Genomic DNA, 22324 nt, shown 5'->3' on the forward strand with positions numbered 1-22324 from the left:
TCATGCCATTATAATATTTATCAATAACAAAACACAAAAAATGACATAAGTCTGACACCAGTATTTTTTTGTTTATGATTTGTCCATCTCATGCAGCAAAATGTTATTTGAGTCACAGCACCTCAGGGAAGAATGCATTCTCCGAAACTTTGTCCTAGAACAATGTTTGAATATACAAGAAACGATATTTGCCATTTTTGTCGTTTTACTGAGGAAATAGTGTATCTGAAAGAAACGTCGATTTTTTGGAATCTTTTGATGTTTGAGTGTTTTGGCGTTTTCTAAAGATGATTGGTATATAGTAAAATGTGGCGTTTTTTGAGTAGGTGTGTTTGATGTTTTGGGGATTTTAGCGTTTGTAAGATGAATGGTATATAGTAGAAAATATGGCGTTTCAGGTTCTGGGCGGTGTGTTTATGTCTGGGATGGCTTTGTTTATATAGGGATGTGTTTTTGTCCGTAATGGCATTTTATTCATTAGTTTGGCGTTTTGGTATAAAAGTATAAAGACCTTTTTACCCTTAGTGAAGCGCGTCCACTTAATAGAATTCGTGTTATTTACGAAAACGCCACCGCGCCAATCTAGTCCATAGATTGTTTTGATCGGACGATCCATAAGCGTTCTCACTGTTCTCACACTTTCCACCATTTTCTCTAAATCCTTACCCTACCATATATATATATATATATATATATATATATATATATATATATATATATAGGGGGTTGCTAGAATGAAAACCACCCCGAGTTGTAAGAACCGCGAGAACTACACCCCACGGAGCGCCGTTCGCCATGATTTTTTTTTAGGTAGATGTGTGTATTATAAACACAGCCGTAAAAAATCATGGCGAACGGCGCTCCGTGGGGTGTAGTTTTTTACACCACAAGTTTGGTGTTTTTAATTTTTTTTTCTTTTTTCTTTTTTTTTCACCAAACTTGTGGTGTAAAAAACTACACCCCACGGAGCGCCGTTCGCCATGATTTTTTACGGCTGTGTTTATAATATACACATCTACTTGTAAAAAAAAAATCATGGCGAACGGCGCTCCGTGGGGTGTAGTTCTCGCGGTTCTTACAACTCGAGGTGGTTTTCATTCTAGCGGCTCCCTATATATATATATATATATATATATATATATATATATATATATATATATGATTAGGTTCAAGAGTGAACAACTTCTTAAGAGTGAACTGAGTGAACAAATCTTGACCCAAGATCATTTTTTTGATTAAAAGGTTAAGATTGACATTAGCCAAGTATGCTTAATTAAAATCTCTTAATTTTCTCCTCTTTTAACTGTCTCTCTCTATCTCTCTCTCATTTTTAATTATTTCTCCATCGTTTCTTATCCATAGATTTTATTTTTATTTCAACTTTAATATTGTTTTTCTTTTATTATCCATATATATAGATATCATAATATATTGTTTTTAACTTTTTATAATTTTCAATAAATATTGAAAAATTTCTCTGAGATTGAAATTGTAATTATTTTTGGGCACTAACTTTTGTGATGAAGTTATTTATTTTTGCATACATGTGATATGTTTCGTTTTCATTAATCTCATAACTTTTATATGAATCTACTCGTATGCATGCATAATATGGTATATGTTGTTAATATACGCATAAGTAACCATTTCTGAATATAATACACAGATGTATAAAAGACTGTACACATGTGTATAAACTAACAGCTACCTGTGTATTTTGTATAAACTGATAATTAGCGAGACTATACACATATGTATATACTAACAGTTGTGTATCATGTATAAACTGATAGTTAGCGAGAATGTAAACATGTGTATAAACTAACATCTTTCTATCTTGTATAAACTAATACTAGCGACACTGTACACATGTGTATACACTAACATCTGTGTATCTTGTATATAGGGAAACTAGCGAGATTTTAGGGATTTTGATTACATTGTTTAATAAATGAAATTTACAAAAGACGCAAATACCCTTTTGACAATTAATTTAATAAGAAGTTACAACATTATAATTACAATCTTGTCATTATTTAAAAATCTCTAGATGATGTAATCCAATGGCCCAGATTAGTTCACCCAGTTCACTCTCAACGTGGTGTTCATTCTAGAACCATACCATATATATATATATATATAGGGGAGGGTTATCTTGAGAACGCTAAATATTGCGAGAACCGTGAGAACGAATGAGAACACCAATCAATACCAATTTTTTTAATACAAACCTCATTGTAATTAAGAACAACATCAAAAAAAAAAAAAAAAAAAAAAGAATTTACAACATCAAATAATCCATTTCTTCTTTCAAAATCACTTTTTTAAATTTTTTACACATGTGTAAATATATCAGATTTACACATGTGTAAATCGCAAACTTACATTGGGGGTTTAGTTTTTAGCATTTTAGCTTGGGGGGGGGTAGTTTTTTTAGCTATTTTAGGTTGTGTTCACATTGGTTCTCGCGGTTCTCACAATAAGGGTAGTTCTCGCATGAGCCACTCCCTATATATATATATATAGGGTAGGGTTCATGCGAGAACCACCTTTATTGCGAGAACCGCGAGAACCAATGTGAACAGGGGGCAATTTTGTAAATATCAAACATCTTTTAAAAACCCGCTTACCTGAGATTCCTTTTTACCACCGGACTTCAACCTAAATTAAATTACATTTAATCAAACTTTCACATCCACTATCATCTCTATCATCTGAACTATGATTACATCTAAATATCTCAACATTGCTCAACCTGATTCACTCAACAGTTCGTCGATTACAATCGTTTACATCATGGTCCCGAATACATCATCACTTCACCATCATCAGTCCACCATACTGAAGCATCTGGATTGAGATTGTATCTTGTATCTCAGATTTGAGATTTTACCACCAGATATTTCATATTTCATCATATAATCGAGGTTAGTTCCCAAAATTCGCCCGGTGATTAAAGAATATATGATTCAATGAGTTTGTCACTATGTTGGTATCGTTGGGAGTCAATCACCGTCGGAATCGTTGCCACCAACGGAATCGTTGACGGATTTGTAATATAGATACTGTCATATAAATAGAGACACCGCTTGCAAGTTTATACAATTCTTTTATACTATTATATGATAGATATTTTGTTGTTTATACTTTTATATGATATATAATTTGTCGATTCAAATTTCGTTTTGTATTGTATTGTATTGTGTGACATATAGTTATGCACATGTGCATATTTTTCCATCATAGGTTTAACATAATTGGATATTAAGGTAATTTTGTGTAATATGTAGTTATGCACATATGCATAGATTGTAATAATAAGTTAATATGCACATGTGCATAATAGTGAATATGCTTTAACATAATTCGATATTAAGGTAATTTTTGTGTAATATGTAGTTATGCACATGTGCATAGATTGTAATAATAAGTCAATATGCACATGTGCATAATAGTCAATATGCACATGTGCATAATGTGCAATAACATGTGAATAAGGTAGTTAATGTTGATGCAGATGACATTGAAGGAGGACAAATAATGGGAAGTATACATTTAGAGAGGACAAATGAAACAAATTGTAACATCCCAAAAATCAGATTAAACCATCGTAACATGATGCTAGATAGTTATGTGAATTTGTAAGTTTATACAATTTGTTTTTGCATTTTCATATGTTAACATGATGCTTAATTGTCGATTCAGATCTTTTAAATCGTAGTTTCATATCTGAATTAGCAAAAATGGTTTGATGTATATGATGTTTAAGGGATTCGAGGTGATTGTTGTGATACACCAAATTGTAATGTGGTAACTATGTGTGTGTGTGTGTGTGTTTTTTGTATGTAGGTTTTGTTACTGATTAAGTTTAAATATATTTGGTGGTGATACAGAATTTAAGTTGGGAATGGGTAGGTTGTTCGATTGAATCAGACTTTACCTGTTGATACTTTTTGTCATGTTAATGCACATGTGCACATAGTTATGCACATGTGCATAGTTAATATGGTGATGATAAAGTTGATGCATAGGTTGTTAACAAGGTCGACTATGTTGATGCACATATGCATAGTTAATATAGTGATGATAAAGTTGATGCTTAGGTTGTTAACAAGGTTGTTTATGTTAATGCACATGTGCATAGTGTATATGGTGATGATAGAGTTAATGTTAATGCACATATTCATTGATAATTTATGTTTATTGATCTTATTTTTTATTATTTTATTATTTTTTGTTGGTGTTTTAGTTAATTATGGAAAAAATTGTGTTTTTTATCATTGATGATTTGTTGTATGTATGAGTTGTTGATTTGAGAAACTGTGATTTTGATCATGGATGATTTGTTGTATGTATGAGTTGTTGATTTTGATGATTTGTTTTATGTATGAGTTGTTGATTTGATGTTCTTTCAGAAGTTAGGGCTTGGATTATAGTTATGAAATGATGAGTCGGTTCAAAGAGGAAGAGAGAAATGATAAAGCCATAAGGAATTTGCTTTAACTTCCAGAGAATAGGAGGTGTATTAACTGCAACAGTTTGTTAATTTTCCAATTGTGTTATTGCCTTTGTGTTGAGTATTATTGTACTATATCGCCATTTATACAGAATTTTGCTACCAATATTCCTAATATATCTCATGTTGTTTACTAAACAGGGACAACAATATGCATGTACAAACATACGGACATTCGTTTGCACTACTTGCAGTGGAATCCAGTAAGTACTTACATGTTTTTTTAGAAACTAAGTGCATTAATGTGAACTTTTTAGTTTGTATGTTAAGTATATCTTTTAAAATTTCAGCTTATATTGCTTATAGAATTATGTTTTCTATTCCGGTAACGGTTACGTCGGCTGAAAGAAGTTTTTCTCAAATTATTTTCTTTTTTTTTTTTTTTTGGAAAAGGCCACAAGCTGTTAAGTCGCCTTAGGCCACCAAAATGGTTGAGCCGAAACTGGTAATATGTTTACTGCACATGTGCATACATGAAATGATTGATGTAATATATGTAATGTATGCAGGAAAAATATTCGAAACTGCTCATGGATTGACAACAAGGACGTATTTGATTAATTGGTTGACCGATGAAAAATATCAGGGAAATGATAGACGAATAGGCGTTGAAACAGGAGGAGTGTTGGAAGATGGTTAGTAAATGGGAAGAAGATCAGAAGGTGTGAGGTTGTGAACTAATGCGAATGTTATATGTAGGTAGTTTGTGGATATGCAATTCATAAAGACATTTTTTTGTTGTCTTGATGTCTTTTGATGGTAATATGTAGGTAATTTTTACGATAACGGTTAATATAAAAATTTTAACGTATACAATGACTTATATGGTGGTTGATGGGTTAAAAATATATTTGATTGTTCAGGTATATTGGTAATGTATAACGTATTACGGATGATAATGTTTGTTAATATATGATGTATTATGTTGTTTGGTAGAGGAAATGTTGGTATTACACATGTGCGAAGTTTGATATAACATATCATATTACGTATGTGGTACCATATTACGTATGGGGTACCATATTGCATATGATGATGTATGTAAAGGAAAACATATTATATGCAATTAAGATATTCATGTATGCACATGTGCATTGGTCGAAACAATAACACTATGTAGTGAAACATTAAACATGTATGCACATGTGCATTGTTTGAAAGAATAACCATGTGGATTGAAACAGTAAACATGTATGCACATGTGCATTTTTCAAAAAAGTAACCATGTTGGTAATATATGTTAGGTGGTTAATAATGAAATTACATACACTTATGTCTAATAAGTAATTGATACCAAAGTATCATGATCGCAATCATAGCAATCATAACCTATGAATACGTATACAGACAGTGCTACATGACTGTAAACAAAAATAATAATAATGTTTATGATGATGTAGGGTCTTTAGCATCATCAACATCTTCATCAGTATCATTGGAATCAACATCCTCCCAATGGTTAAACGTAATGTTTATAATAGGCATGTATTCAGCATCAACATCGGGTATCCAATATGGTGTGCCATTAGTTGTAAAAGTCGTAGTTGTTCCTGTATAAAGAAAAAGAAAAACATATAATATTGTGATTAATGTGGTATATGGTGTGTATACGCACGATGTATAAATTTTTAACAATTTTTTTTTTGGTGATGAGTATGGGGTGTTGGTAATTTGATGCACATGTGCATAATTATGTACTGATGGTTAATAGTTTATTTGTGATGATTATGGATTGTTGGCAACATAATGCACATGTGCATAATTATGTAATGTATGGAAATAAAAGTAATGAATGTGAAAAACAGTGATTTGTTTAATGCTTATTAGTAATGAATATGGGGTGTTGGTAATGTGATACACATGTATATGTTGGCAATGCACATGTGCATAATGTATACATTGCAATGTAATAGGTGTGTTGAAAATGGAGTACATATAGTTAAAACATAATGACATTAAAAACTATGCATCGATAAGTTTAGATGGTATGGTTTCAATGTTGAAAACGGTGCGAACATTATGAAAACAAACAAGAATTGATGAAGATAAAATAACGGTGCGGACTTACCATTTGGGTTGACGTTACCCTAGTAAGTCTCAGGTTGAGGATGCACAAGAGGATCACCGTATACCTCTGAGGTTGAGGTAAGCAAAATTCAATAAAGAAAAAAGTTTAACAAGATAATCCAAAGTTCCAAAATTATAGAACAATCTTTGAACCTTGCGCCAACTCTTTTTGCAAGACCAAGCATATTTAGCGTGCCAATCACGTTCGTCTTTATTGTCTAATTACACATTCCTTAAGGTTCCGTTATAATCATTTTTGGAGGCATTAAGTGAAAGGGACATAACAAATTGTTGTAGTTTCTAGCTGCAATAAGGATGAGGACGAATACACACCTTTAAAGCATTGTATTTATACAAAATCGATGAAGCAGGGCATGCGAGATGGTATATTTGATCGACCTCAACCAGCAATGGTTCTGTGACATTTGAAACAATGTATATAATATGATCACTTTATAAGTAATAAAGATCTTGTATCAATACAAAATCGTATGATTTATGTATATATTTTCAGAATAAGATTACAACTTAGCACAACTTCAGAATCATATGTAGCAAGACAAATGTAATGGTTTGACTTTATGGTCAACTCTGTTACAGAAAACTATACATGAACAGCTTTAGTTGATATGACCCCACAATTTAATGTCAATCTACAAGTTGCAAACTAGCTTAGAAGAATATGGGTTGAAAATGTATCTATCGCACATAAAACCTTAATTTATAAAAGTTATCCATTTTGACCCGTTAACAACCCGCCCACTAAATGAAAATCGAAACTGTTACCATACCTTACGTCAATTAAGTCGGGGTATTTCGTTATGTCATTTGTAATGTCCTGTTCTGTGGTTGAAGATGTGTAGGTAATCACACAAGACATTCCAGCTTTTGTTGATGCCTGCAGAGTTTATTCGGTTTGAATCCATTATTCATTGAAAAAATAGTTGCAAGCAATCAATATTGCAGACTGGATATGGCAAATGGTCAACCTGTAGGCCAATAACACTATCTTCCACCACTAAGCAGGCTTTATTAGAAACACCTAGCATCTGGCAAGGTAAGAAAAACATTCAATCAAATGGAAGCACAAGTCCCGATCACATTATTAACAAAAAAAAAAGTAATACAATGATGCACATGTGCATAAACTCAAATTTAATTAATAAAAAATATATTAATAATACTAAATAATCAACAGCTTCTAACCTTTTTATTTAACATTTACATATTCGTCTTCCGTTGCACATGTGCAGGATGGTGTATTTATACAAAAATCACGTTCGACACTCGAATTGCATCAATAGTTATCAGCTCACAGACATTAGCAGTTCTCAGTAGTTCGTCTTCGTCCCGATTACATCAAATATGTTTATTCCCTTGGAGAATCAAACATATTTATTTCCCTAATCATTGCTTGTACACAAAACTACTTACCATTGCTCCAAATCTGGTAATTTGACACCAATTAACCAGTAATACAGTCCTGCATCAAGTTGATCCAATCACTCAACCTAACTAAGACTTCTAATTACAGCAATATATGTCTACAGGGGTGTTTATCTTCATTATCATTGTTCTTACGAAAACTACTTATTAATTAACCAAATCTAGTATCACAAGAATTAGCAAAATACTATGTTGACCACAGGTGCATCAAGGCCATTGCTTTTGTCAGTATCAAGGCCATTGCTTTTGTCAAAACGGTTCGTATTTTAGCCCAATCCATTCGTATTTTAGCCCAATCCATTCGTAATCGAGTATTCCATTCGTAATTAGGGAAACACGATCAGAATCATCGAGGAGTGTGGCACAATTAGGGTTATAGGAGGAACAATGGTAGGAGGAATGACACAATTAGGGTTACAGGAGGAACAAAGTATCAGGAGGATCAATAGATGTATGGGGATCGATACCTAATGAATCAGAAGACGCTATATGCCACCGTAAACACTGTGCCGACTGCCACCACCGTGAAATATGTGAACGCCGACTACGTCTCTGCCGTGAAAACCACCATGAACGCCTCTACTCCGCCGTGAAACCACCGTGAATGCGTCTCTACCACTTGTGAAAACTGTGAACTGGTGAAACTCTTGAAACCCTAAAACAGAGAACAGTAACAAAAAAAGAGGAATGCGTGTGTTTTTATTATAAACATGTTATAATTACAAAAATGTCATGTGTTCACACTGATTCTCGCGGTTCTCGCAATAAAGGGTGTTTCCTAACGGATCTTTGTCCTATATATATATATATATATATATATATATATATATATAGGGGTCCGCTAAAATGAGAACCACCTCGAGTTGTAAGAACCGTGAGAACTACACCATACGGGGCAAGGTGGACCAATTTTTTTTCACAAACTTAGATGCGTGTATTATAAACACATTTGTAAAAAAAAAATTCAAAAAAAATAAGTTTTTGAGCACCACAAGTGTATGTTTATGGGTACCGTAAATTTTCCGGTAGGATTTACGGTACCCGTAAACACAAACTTTTGGTGCTCAAAACTACACACACGACATTTTTTTTTGAAATTTTTTTTACAAATGTGTTTATAATACACGCATCTACGTTTATGAAAAAAAAAATTTGGTCCACCTCGACCCGTATGGTGTAGTTCTCACGGTTTTTACAACTCGAGGTGGTTCTCATTTTAGCGGTCCCCTATATATACATATATATATATATATATATATATATATATATATAGGTAAAGGATCCTGTAAAAAGTCCATCTTTTGTAAGAAGTGTAAGAAATAATCTTGGAATGACAAGTGTCCCTCCTCTTAATTAATTCAAAAGGGTAGATTAGTAATTGTACATTTTTGTCATTTAATTGATTTACAATATAACTGGAAAAAAAACTGGCGATGAGAATTTTTAGGGATTGATCGTTTCATCTCCATCTCCGATTCAGATCATCTTCTCCGACCATCTTGAATCATAGTCAATTTATCCAGTTATTTTAAAACACCACGCCATGAATCTGATTATACAATGTCTCCATATAAAACACCATAACTTGAATCATAGATGTTTAAAACACCACACCATGAACAATGTCTACAGATAAAACACCATGACTTGAATCATAGTCATGGTGTTTTAAAATCTGGGAATGTTTTTGTATTGATAAAACACCACGTCATGAACAATGTCTCCTGATAAAACACCATGACTTGAATCATTGATGTTTTAAAACACCACGCCATAAACAATGTCTCCAGATAAAACACATGACTTGAATCATAGTCATGGTGTTTTAAAATCTGAGAATGTTTTCTATTGATAAAACATTACGCCATGAACAATGTCTTCAGATAAAACACCATGACTTGAATCATAAGCGTTTAAAACACCACGACATGAACAATGTCTCCAAATAAAACACCATGACCTGAATCATAGTCAATTTATCCAGTTGTTTTAAAACACCACGCCATGAATCTGATTATAGATCTATTTATGATAAAGTATGAAGAAATTCGTTGATTTTTTGGAGATTGATGACGGTTACCATATAATTCGCTGATCTTTAGGAAGTTGATGGGGGTTTTGAAACGGTTACCATATTTGAAACGTTGGAAAAGTCACTGTTGCCCTTCAATTTTTACATAAGGTCCTTCATATTAAAACATAATTTACATTTTATACCCTATTGATTTCAACCATTAGATCAAATATCCAATGGTTTAAAACACTTCTTACCCTTCTTACATTTTAGACACTTTTTACCATATCCCTACCCTATATATATATAACACATCAAAATTAAAGAGTAAACATAAAGAAATGAACCATTTAAGAATCACTTTAACAATAATCATTGACAAATGAAAACAGGTGAAAATGAAAGCATGTGTTCCACATAATCTTAGTGAGGCTACAGATATTGTGATGGATATCATTAAAATATGATGTGAATGAAGGATGCTAGTTCAGTGGTATTGGAACAACACAAAGAGGATTCGCCTTGGATAAGGTGATTCCAAATTTCTCATTCATGTCCAAAGTGTCGGCTTGATTTTTTGTGTCTGGAATCCAATCAAAATTGTTGAGTAATGAGCCCAACATGATTGGAATCATACGGACTGCAAGTGGCAACCCAGGGCACATTCTTCTTCCAGCACCAAACGGGATTAGATCAAAATCTTTACCTCGGAAATCAAACCCAGATTTCAAAAATCTTTGTGGCTTGAACTCTAGTGAGTCATCCCATACAGTTGGGTCTCGCCCAATGGCCCAAGCATTCACAAGCACTTGTGTGCCCTTTGGGATGGTGTATCCATTGAGTTGTACTTCTTTCACAACTTTTCGAGGAATAAGTAAGGGGACTGGCGGATGCAATCGTAAGGTTTCTTTCACTATGCATGATAAGTACGGTAGCCTCAAGACATCATTCTCTTTTACGATTTTAGCTTTACCTATAACTTCTTCAAGCTCCTCTTTGGCTCTACTCATGGTGTCTGGGTTGCGTAGCACTTCTACCATCGCCCATTCTAATGTGTTTGAGGTCGTGTCTGTGCCAGCACCAAACAAATCCTATATCAAGAAGTTGATTTCGTCGATTAGTATCATATTCAAATAGATGTAACTTTTAAGAGAATTACGTAATTTACTCACCAAAAACAAGCTCTTTATGTGTGTGTGATTAATCTCATTTGAGTTGTCTTCAATGATTTTCAAACACACGTCCAATAAATCATTATGCTTCAATCTTCCCATTCTCAATCTCTCATCAATTAACTCCTCAAACATCTCAAGAAGCTTGCCAAAATGACCACTCAATCTTCTCCGGATACCTTGTGGATCAATCTTCTTCAACACCGGAAAAAAGTCCACAAGATTTGGCTTCCCGGCCTCCACCATAATGTTTGTAATCGCCTCCTTAAACTCTTTACCTGAATCCTCCTCATACGGGTCTGTTACATCCTTGGAGAATATAGTGTTGGATAAAAGATTCAACGAGGTTCTGAATGCAGCACGACCGATGTCCACATAATCATTCGACACACTAGCTTTCCCGCAGTATGCTATTAGCTCTTCAATTTTCTTGCTCCTCAAGTGCTCGTTAGCTTCAAGGGAGTTGGAGGAAAAGATATTGGAATTCAAGATCCTTCTGAGTGTGCGCCACCTGGTGCCCACTGGGAGCCATACGACGGAGTGCCCGGCGTGGTTACGTGCATGTACCGCGTTAGGGACATGACGGGCGGAGAATGCAAGGTCTTGTTTTTGGAGTACTTCTTTGGCTGCACTAGCGGAGGAGATAACGACTGTGGTGATGTGACCAAGTTTTAAGGACATTACCGGGCCATGAGTTTCGGCTAGTTTGGCTAGGGACTTGTGTGGTTGGTCTCCAAGAAAATGGAGGTTTCCAATGATCGGTAGCCATGTTGGGCCTGGAGGTAAGTTCTTGGGCCTACCGACTCCAAAAACTAAGAAAGTGGCTCGGATTAGGATGTAAGATAAGAGTAGACCTACAACTATCACAAAACCCATTGATGCATACAAGAAATATACTTGTTTTAGCAAAAAGAAAAGACACCGCCCAATTTATTAGGCTGGGTGGTATGGTGACGGGGGGAAGAAAGAAGACGGGGTGGCGGGATGGGGGGACGGGCGTCGCCGAGGGAGGACGGATGGGGGCCCACCTGTTTGGAGCGTCCTCAACGTCGATATTCCGACGGAGAGGACGGGAACAGGATGAAGACGGGGGGTGACGGGATGGGGGGACGGGCGTCGGCGAAGGAGGACGGATAGGGAGACGGTCCATACCGTCTAGCCTTATAAACTTCAAGTTATTTAACGTTTTCATGTGTTCCAAAAATGTCACCAGTCTCCATTTCACTAACTTCTGGAGCTTGTCACGTGGTTTGGGATGTATACAAATACAATCATTTTATCTTTAACACCATTCCCATCCCATTATCTACAATTTCTTTTTCTTTTAAAACGGCCAACATTATCATCATCAACATCATCATCATCATTATAGGCAATAAATCTCATCAATAGCAAAGCTAACATATAGTCTGAGAAGGGTAAGATGTAGACAACCTTACCTCTACCCCGTAGTAATAGAGAGACTGCTTCAGGTGAGACCCCCGACTCGATGGTAGTTTTGCATCAAGCCTTGGACATAAGACATAACACTCGGCAATTAAGACAAGGGCCAATTAGTGCATGTACTCTTTTTTCTTTCGGCTATCAACGCCACCACATGATGCATGAATCATGATTAACCATCCCCCTCTTTTAACATTATTTTCACGAAATTAGTAAAATAACGTTAAAATTAGTGCACTTTCACTTTTGCCCTCGAGCGCCCACACATATATATACATTATATGCGAATACCGCAAACGGGACGTTTTAAACGGCCAACAAAAAAATATTAATATCGAAACGAGCTAAATGTCTGGTTGGTTCGTGTGGTTTGCGAAAATTGCAGACTTGGTCCCAAGGGTTCACTAATTACACACTTGGTCCTAGTGGTTGCAATTTTTAAACTCGGGTGGTACTTAACGCTAACCTATGTTAAATTTCTCAGTTAAGTGCGTGTAATTAGTAAACTATTGGAACCAAGTCTGCAATTTTCACAAACCACAGTAACAACCAGGCATTTAACTCTATCGAAACTGTAGCCAACAATACGTTACCCGTTGTTTATCGGAGGTGAAATTTAGGTTGTTTTCTGATTTAGGTTTATAACTTCATCATTGTGTAGTTTTCAGCTTCTAATTCTTGGCTTTTTTTCCTGATCCAAACATCCGATTCAAGCCCACATCCGAATCCTTCCATTCGCTTGCTTTATAAACTTTCTATTATTATCACCTAAGGACGTTGGTGCAGAAGAAAATCTTCAAATCTTAACCTTTTTGGGTCAATCAAATCATATATATAAGCTCTGTGGTGTTTTCATAGTTTCTGTAACATCAGTTCATGGGTTTTTCATTATGATAATTAGAAGATTTTGTTGGAATTATTTTTACATAATTAAAAGAAAGATAGGATTTGATTAAGCACTCAATGTAACTATATATATATATATATAGAGTAAGGTTAACATACAAAAAGCCTTATCATACATTACGTAGGAGACAATGGTAACCATTGGATCAGGGGTATAATCACGCATGGGACCACATAATCACGCATGGGACTATAATCACGCACGTTCTATGATAATAACGCACGTTATATTTTTTGTCATGTATGTTAATGTAGGTTAAGCCTTGAAGTACATTATACTTTCTCTATATATATATACTAGATGTAAAACCCGTATGCAAACACGGGTGGTTTTAGAAAACTATGTATACCACATTTTATTAAACGACGAACGACTATAATTTTTTAAGATCTAATTAAAAATAGATTACAAAAAAGGAACATCTTTTAAATAATAAATAAATAACAATGGAGCACACATTTACAACACGATTTACAATACGGTACCCACATTTTATTATTTTATGAATCCACTTCTGTATGATTAGGTAATAACTTTAAGACCAATAAAAAAAAGTCAACAATTACACGTTACACGCAAATTATTATTTGGAATACAAGTCATATTAATGCAATAATAAGTTTTAGTTGTTTAAAACTAAGCTTACAATCGTTTAAATAAAGGAAGCATAAAGAACCCCATGGGCAATACTATAATTACTTTACCACTAAATATGCACACAAGTTCATACAAATTACATTTCACTGCAACTGTATTTCAACAATGTCACTTCAAGTTTCTTCATATAATGAAATGGAAAGTAAAGGAGGTTTTTCAACACAAAAACCGTGCAAAAAAAAATACCAATCAAAATGTAATAGTTTATAACGGGTCAAGTGGATTAAACATAAAAAATTAGCCAAAATGCGGTCAAATTGGTTCACTTTAAAGTTTTTAACTAAATTTACGAAGCTGTAAGTGAACATCCCAAATCCCGAACCCATTTTGACCTATGACCTAACCTGCTAAATAAAGAACATAGATGTAATCATTCAGCTCATAAAATAGAAGTCACCAGTGTACTAATCATGATTATGAGCCCACGAGCTCAACATCACAAAAAGATCCCTGATGAGTGTGGATAGACTCAGGTTCATAAGTGGTTCAAACCATATCATACCATATCAATCCCCGATGCCAGTATGGTAGCAACGTCATCCCTACCACTTATTCTCTTTGTGATAGAATATCATATAAAAATGGCATGAATAAAATTTAGTATTAGACAGAAGAAATGTGTAATCATAGCACAATAGCACATTTCGTGTGTGAAGAACAATCAAATGCCAGATTGATATGAATCCTTTACATACATTTATAGGACAATGAAGTCTAAATTTCCTACATAGACCTAGTCTAAATTAAACCACAAACAGCAAATCCATATCATAGTTGTTAAAAGCCATCGTTTCTTGCACCTAGGCCCATTTTTCAGGCGAGGTGAGTCGAGACAATTGGGCTTCAAGTCAAGGTAATTACGCTTTAATAATCCGGCTCAAGTGTAGATTCCAACTCAACTCCTTCATTCCGAGAGTTTCCTCTAAATTCCGGCAAAATTCCAGCCAGATTTCTACTTTTGTCTAAGGAAAACTACTTTTCTACACCAATAGACTAATATTTAAGAACTTTTGGTACTAAATAGATAATATGAAATGTTATATAATAGCCCTTGTTTATTTTATTTTAAAAATATTACTATTTTTATCTTACATAGTATATTTTTTACTTTTTTCATTGTTCGTTTTTTCAGTCCTTCGCTTTTTTTGCGCTTTGCGCCTAGACCTATGCGCCTTGAGTGCGCCTCCCCTTTATTAACTATGATCCATATAAATCAGAATTAGTTCAAGTAATACTAACTGTAGGACCGGTTTTGACTCCCGAACGATTGCAAAACGACACGTACGACGTGCGGAATCCGTGCACGTGTGTGGACCGAACACAAGAACGTAATAAACTATGATTCTATTGAAAGATTTGACAATGTTTACACCTTGAATCTTCTCCTTTGCTACTTTCTCTCTTTAGACTCCTAAGCTCCAAAAGTCACAAATGGCAAAAGTTCCAAAAACTAAACATAAGCTCCTATTTATAGGCCATGGCAATAAGGAGAGTTTCCTTATTTACAATAATGTCATTCCCCTATATTTAACAATATTAAACCTTGTTATGTTTAGTTTTCTGCAACGTTTTGAATTGACGGAGGCAATAGACATTCGTTCACTCACAGACTCCCCCTTGGATAGTACCGCAGTCAATCTCGTAGCATCTGTCTTTTCTCTCTCTCTCTCTGAGTCTTTATAAAGCTTTAACATCTTCAGCAATCACAGACTCTCTCTTCAAGCTTTTCTTGATTCTACGTTCTGAATCAGCTCTCCCTTTCTGTTTACTCTTTTCTTCAGGCTCCCCCTTTCGTTAAGCTTACATGCTTTAAGGATTTACACGTGGTTCTTCGGTTATAAGCTCCCCCTTGCGATGGAATCGTCTTCAGACTCCCCCGTAGACTGGCTTAACATCTGCAACATCTCAAACGTTTATAAGAAATTTGACAATTTAAGATCAAAAACCTAACTCTCAACATAAGCTGGAGCATTTCAAATATGTGACAGTGAAAGCTTTTTCGGTTTTCTAGGAATGATAACCTGGCTTTTAAAATCTTTTTTGGATCAAGAATCTGGCTCTATTACACAAATGTAACAATATGAATTTTTCCAGAATTACTTGACTCTCTCCCCCTATCACATGACTTCATGAATTTGACAGTTTTAAGCATCCAAATCTTCACAAATAATCTTCCAAGTCCAAATTAATGACCTTGGAGATTTCACAAATTGTTTTTGATTTTTGTTTAAAAGCTCAAGTTTCAAATTAATGAATTTGTTTATTTTCAGAACACGTTCAGCATACTCGGACTTTGAAACTCAGCTCTCAGACATCGGTTGTCGAAACTAAAGTAGATACAAAATCTTTTTGTATTTTTCTGAAACATAAAGCAGTAAAGAAATATTTACAGACAATATTTTTGTTTGAGTTTGTGTCAGAGGATCATATCAGTTTATGACAAATCACTAGCACCGTTGAGCTATAAACACTTTAAGGTCTAAATGATCACTATGTCAAAAAAGGCATACAGTCACACGAAAAAAGTGTGGCCATATGCATTTCGCCACACATTTTTTTCCAGCTCAAGTGTGACCAAAGGTCAATTCATCGTAGGTATCATACGGCCACATTCAAGTTTAGTGGCCGTAGCAACTTAAAAGTGTGACTAAAGGGTAGTGAAATTTCTTGTTGGAATCAAGCATATGAGTGGCTAAAAGGTAGTAACTGCCACATGATTTTACTTTAAGTGTGACTGTTTCTATTATATAGACACACAAATTTACTAAAAAGTTTGTTTTAGCCACATTAATTAAAAAAAGTGTGACAAAAAGGGGGTTGTTGTAAGTGTGGCTAAAAGGTAGCAATAGCTACATGAATTTATGGTAAGTATGGCCGGTTCTATTGTATAGTCACCTGAATTTATTGTAAGTGTGGCGAAAAACCTTTACTAGACACACAAAACATTTTTGTAATTGTAAGAGTCACTATTTTCTAACATTTGGCCACACATATTTCTAATCCATGATGTATCATTTCGTCACACAAATAAAAAATAAAGTGGATATGGTGTAGCTAATGGCTATTTATAGCCACGCAAAATTTTATAATTTTAAGTGTGGCTATTGTCTAATCTTTGGTCACACTTAACCTTTTTTACATGACATTTGACATCATTCCGTCACACAACAAACGAGAAACAAAATGACTATTGTGTGGCTAATGGTTATTCATAGCCACACAAAATTTTATAAATTTAAGTGTGTCTATTGTCTAACTTTTGGTCACACATATTTATTGTCGTTCTATGTAGCCATTTTTGTGTAATTACCCATTTTATTTTCATTTTTATATAAAATAAAAATTGAAATCGCTAATCATTACACATCCTAAACTACAAGGATTTTATGGTAATTAAAGAAAAGAGTGGCGGTTACAAAGTTGAGGGACTATTTGTGACAAATTAGAACTTGGTAACTACCACCCCAAGGGTGGCGAAATCCCTTGGAGACACACCTACAGATTTTCGCAGCCATACAAGGATGAAGGGACATGACTTTTCAATCAAAGGACACACCCCTTCATGTTTAATTACATCCACATGTTTTAGAGACGCACCCGTTCGTGAAGAGACGCGTCTATTGGATCGCACCCTTTAGAAACTATAAATAGGGATAGATTTCTCATTTGTAAATCACTCTCATCAATTGTATTCTATTGTATTCAAACTCTCATTTTATATATTCAAGTTATTCGATTGTCTAGAGATCAAGATCCATTTGGGACCAACAAAAATTGATGTAAACATGAGAAAATCTAAAAACCAAATAATATTAACAATAATAACCCAAAATCCTACGTTTTCAATATAATACCAATAATTAAAGACAAACTTCTAGTCAGAGCCTATCTACAAAAATTGCAAAGACAAAATGACTACTTTGGACTGGATAGTGCTGCAAATTTGCATCCATGGTGGCCACCTTGTTGCTGTGAATCTGTTCATTAACCTGGTAAGTCACGAGAGTGGCGTCCACCTAAAGCTATCTTGTTCACTAAACTCATATTTCTCCTTAAGCACTTTATGCAGAGACCAAAACTGCAATCACCTAAAATCACCATGTTTGTTAAAGAATTCACGAGAGTGTTGTCCACCTAAAGCTATCTACATAAGATCAATATAGTTGTCAAGTTATAACTAAACACGGATGTTATCAAATATTCATATATAAAATTAAATTATTACTAACCTTTCGAGGCATCACTCCAAGAAGTTCCATCATTAGGACCACGTGATCCTGTTAAGTTAAACCAAATACCAATTACCTTAACTTGCATGAACAGAACAAAAAGAAATAAGACTACAATTGTTAGGAATTTTACCTCATCTTTGTCATAATTGTCACCACTATGAGGATCAAAGAGAACATCACCAGTTGCAAGCTCAAAGCATATGCATGCAAAAGACCACAGATCAATACGGGTTGAGTATTTGAATCCTAGTAAAACCTCAGGATACCTGTAATGTCTAGTTTGCATCACCTACAATATTTTTACTCTTTTTAATAGCCAACAAATAAAAAACCTGGCTACCCGAGGTAACCCAATGCAAAGGCGACCCCATATACCCGCAACCGCAGACAGCATTGGGTAGCCCAAGCCCACCATCTCCAGTTCCGGGGAAAACCCGCCGCCTGGAAGGCCCACTGCGGTAAAACCCATTTGGGATTGGATTCGAACTTGCCACCTGTGGCCTCAAACTCAAATATTCCCTTCCCCTCCAATGCCAATTGAGCTATAGCTCATTGGCTACAGTTTTTTTTACTTAGTAATATATAATTTCAGCATTAGTAATAGCACCTTATATACTTCACCAAACACCCCTCCTCCAAGTTTGTTCTGATCACTAAAATCATTTGTAGCTCTTCTTAAATCATCATAGCCATATCTTGCTGGACCTTGCAGCAACACGGTTGATCCAGTAGACTTATCTAACCACCGAAAAACAGAAACCCGTCAGGAAGTTGTAAATATGTTATCTGGTGGCGTATATTAAATATATAAAACAGTTACATATAGAAATTCAAGTATATCGTGTTTACCTAGTTGTCCATTAGTTAAGTTTTTTGATCGGACTCTCCATAAGAAAAAGGCTAGAACCACCAAGAGAAAGCATACCCCTCCAACAACTCCGCCAATTATGGCTTTCTTGCTTGAATTGTCTGTAAAGCATAAGTATGCAAAATATTCAAAATCCATTAATATCCAAAAACAAAATATGTATAAAATTTTTAGGTCTCACCATTACAAAGGTGAGGAGTGATATTAGTTATCTGGTCTTGTCTGAAAAATGGAGTCGTAGAATACTTCATAAAACATCTTCTGTCCATTGACCGCCCCGAAGAACTGGGAAGACAACCACCTAGAGAAGTATATCGGGATTCCATGCATTCTACACAACCACTTTGACTTATGTTTAGATTGCATTGCCCACTGGCATACACAGTAGCATTACCACCAGCTATTCTCTTCATAGAGGCTGCATAGAAGTTGGATGTTCTTGGGACCGCAATTCTAAGGTCAGATGACAACCCATTCACTGTTTTTCAGAACTCTGCTTGTTGAGTCGATGATGATACGTTGTTACATCTAAGCTCGCCAGTCCGAACTTTAACCTCAGTATAGAAGTTATAGTTCTCATACCTATGTCAAACCAATTTCAGTTAGCATCAAAATTAGCTTTTAAACATTATGTGTTAACAAAACTGGCAAGCAAAAACAGAAGCTGAAATAGCTAGCAAGATTAAGAAAAAATTCTAAAAATCATATGCACCTGATATCACAGTCATCGTAAAAAATATAGCCACCATTGGCAAACCCACAGGTTCTTAGCTGAACAGCATCATAGTCGAAACAAGCCAAACAATCAGCATTGGAGACATAGCCCCTGTAAGAAGTAAGACCCCACACGGAGTCCCTGTTAAGCAACGAGCGTGCAGTTGCATAACGGTTGACTGTTAGCTTGCGGTGGAGGCTAGAAAGGGTGGTGTTAATGTTTCTTGACAAATATTCAACATTCATTCCTTTGTATTGACTACAGTAAACCGCAAACAGTGTGCTATTTCTATCACTAGGCTGTGATCTTACTGGTCCGGTTGCGGTCATCATCACCAACAGGCTAGTTAGGCACCATGACCACAATGTAGAATCATTCACCTGCTTCATCTTGTCCAAACAGTTAACATACAAGCCCTAACTTCTTTAATTTACACAATAAACAGCAAATACAGAACCAAAATCAGCACGTTTATATTAGAAACAATAAACTCGATTATATCTTAGTTTACTATTATGATATGTATCTGTAACATTATTACGATTATGTGTGTGTATTGTATAAATAAGCGAAGAGGCATGTGTCATACATGACACCGGTTCGAATGGCAGTTTTTGGCACCAAATCCTAACTGCCATAAACAACCGCCAACCGCCATCTTCATGTCTGTATATATATACATTTACCGGCAGTTTTGTTCGGTACCAAGATATTAATCCTTAATATCCTTATTCTAAATTCTCACTATTATTAATTCATTCAAGTGTGTGATCCTTGTTGATAAACTGATTCAACATGAAATCCATTTATGGTTGTGATGAATCAAGTTCAGTTTATGAACATGGTGTTCATGACAAACTTCCGCTGCCAACAAGTGGTATCAGAGCCACGTTAGATCATACAGAAGACATGACTTATGAGTCTGCATCGGTGCTTCCGTGTAAGCACTGTTCCGATGAACAACGAGAAAAATCGAAGGGCAAAGTTATACAGAAACGATGCTATTACTGCAAAAAGACGGGACACCAAATAGCATTCTGCAAAGAAAAAGAAAGTGATGAAGGGCGTTGTTGATCAGGCAAGTCATAGATGTCGATACACAAATTCAAGATGCAGACAACATTAGAGACTCAGAATTCGTCATCAGTGGAACAGACGGTGGACGTTGGTCAGAAATATGGTATGTCAGTACAAAACTCAAGCGTCATTTTTCAGGAAATTTAGAGTCTTTCAAAAGAATCAAAAACATATATGGTGTTGAGACAAACACCGGAGAAAATCAGTTTTTCTTTATACGGGGCATGGGGTTGTGGATGTTATATCCGGAAGTGAAAATTTTCGAATTCAAAGTGTGTATTATACACCAAACTTGGATAGAAACGTCCTCAGCCTTGATCAACTGATCATACAAGGCATTACAGTGAAGTTTAACGGTGAGAGATGTAAATTGTTTCCTATGTTTTGCACACCACTTCAGAATAAGAAAACTTATTTTAATGGAACAACAAGGGAGGATGAAATGGGTGAGAAAGAAAAACAGTGCATAATAGAGAAACAATTTGAACATGAAACATTCAAATCCGATTATTTGAATGAGTATTTCGAAAGGTTAAACTTGTCTTCCAATGAACCCGATTGGAATATTATGATCCTGCAATCCATGAAGTTCAACGAATTTCAAGATTGTAAAGCCCTGTTAGACATGTTAGAAGATGGTGAATATGTAGCGAAATACAAGTATTACATAGAAGGAAAATTTGAAGACATGATTGACTGGTACCTGCGCATACAAATGGGGATACGTTCAAGACCAATACCGGTGTTCATAGGAAATAATAAGAGGGTAAATCTGTTAGATCTTTACATGGTAGTCAAAAGGGAAGGAGGTCACCGTACTGTGACGTTTAACAATCTATGGGCAATGATTTCTAAAGACATGGGGCATGAGTATGAAGATGGAGAATACATGAGAATAGCATATGCCATGTATTTAGATGTTCTTATATATTATTATAAGTTTAAATCTATTCAAGAAAATGTCAGAGGTGATAGTTCACATGGAGCGGCAAGGAATGAGGATGTAGCTGCTGAAGGAGAAAGGAGAACCATTAGCACAGGATGCATACCAGAAGATGAAAGGGAACACTATGCTCTCTTCGCAGGAAATGATTGGAGGGGAATGAACAAAACGCAGAAGCGGCGAAGATTCGATTTCCGGCAAGCAGAAAAGGCAGTGAACGAAGCCAACAGGAGTGTGTCAATGAATTCCCGTGGATATAATCCAGTT

The 22324-nt window shown here is 35.2% G+C and overlaps 1 protein-coding gene and 1 long non-coding RNA gene across 2 annotated transcripts; both read right to left on the minus strand.

The window, feature by feature from the left end:
- Nucleotides 1-6916: 6916 nt before the first annotated feature.
- On the minus strand, nt 6917-7614 carry LOC110916873. Its single transcript, XR_002580087.2, has 3 exons — nt 7573-7614; nt 7375-7481; nt 6917-6999 (listed from the first exon to the last, which is right to left on the minus strand). It is a non-coding gene; the product is annotated as an uncharacterized LOC110916873 (long non-coding RNA).
- Nucleotides 7615-10405: 2791 nt separating this feature from the next.
- On the minus strand, nt 10406-12345 carry LOC110917187 (7-ethoxycoumarin O-deethylase). Its single transcript, XM_022161782.2, has 2 exons — nt 11216-12345; nt 10406-11134 (listed from the first exon to the last, which is right to left on the minus strand). The coding sequence occupies exons 1-2, from the start codon at nt 12089-12091 to the stop codon at nt 10526-10528; spliced, it is 1485 nt and encodes a 494-aa protein (XP_022017474.1). The 5' UTR covers nt 12092-12345; the 3' UTR covers nt 10406-10525.
- Nucleotides 12346-22324: the final 9979 nt, after the last annotated feature.

Source organism: Helianthus annuus, chromosome 9 (assembly GCF_002127325.2).
Source record: "Helianthus annuus cultivar XRQ/B chromosome 9, HanXRQr2.0-SUNRISE, whole genome shotgun sequence".
Classification (NCBI taxonomy): Eukaryota; Viridiplantae; Streptophyta; class Magnoliopsida; order Asterales; family Asteraceae; genus Helianthus; species Helianthus annuus.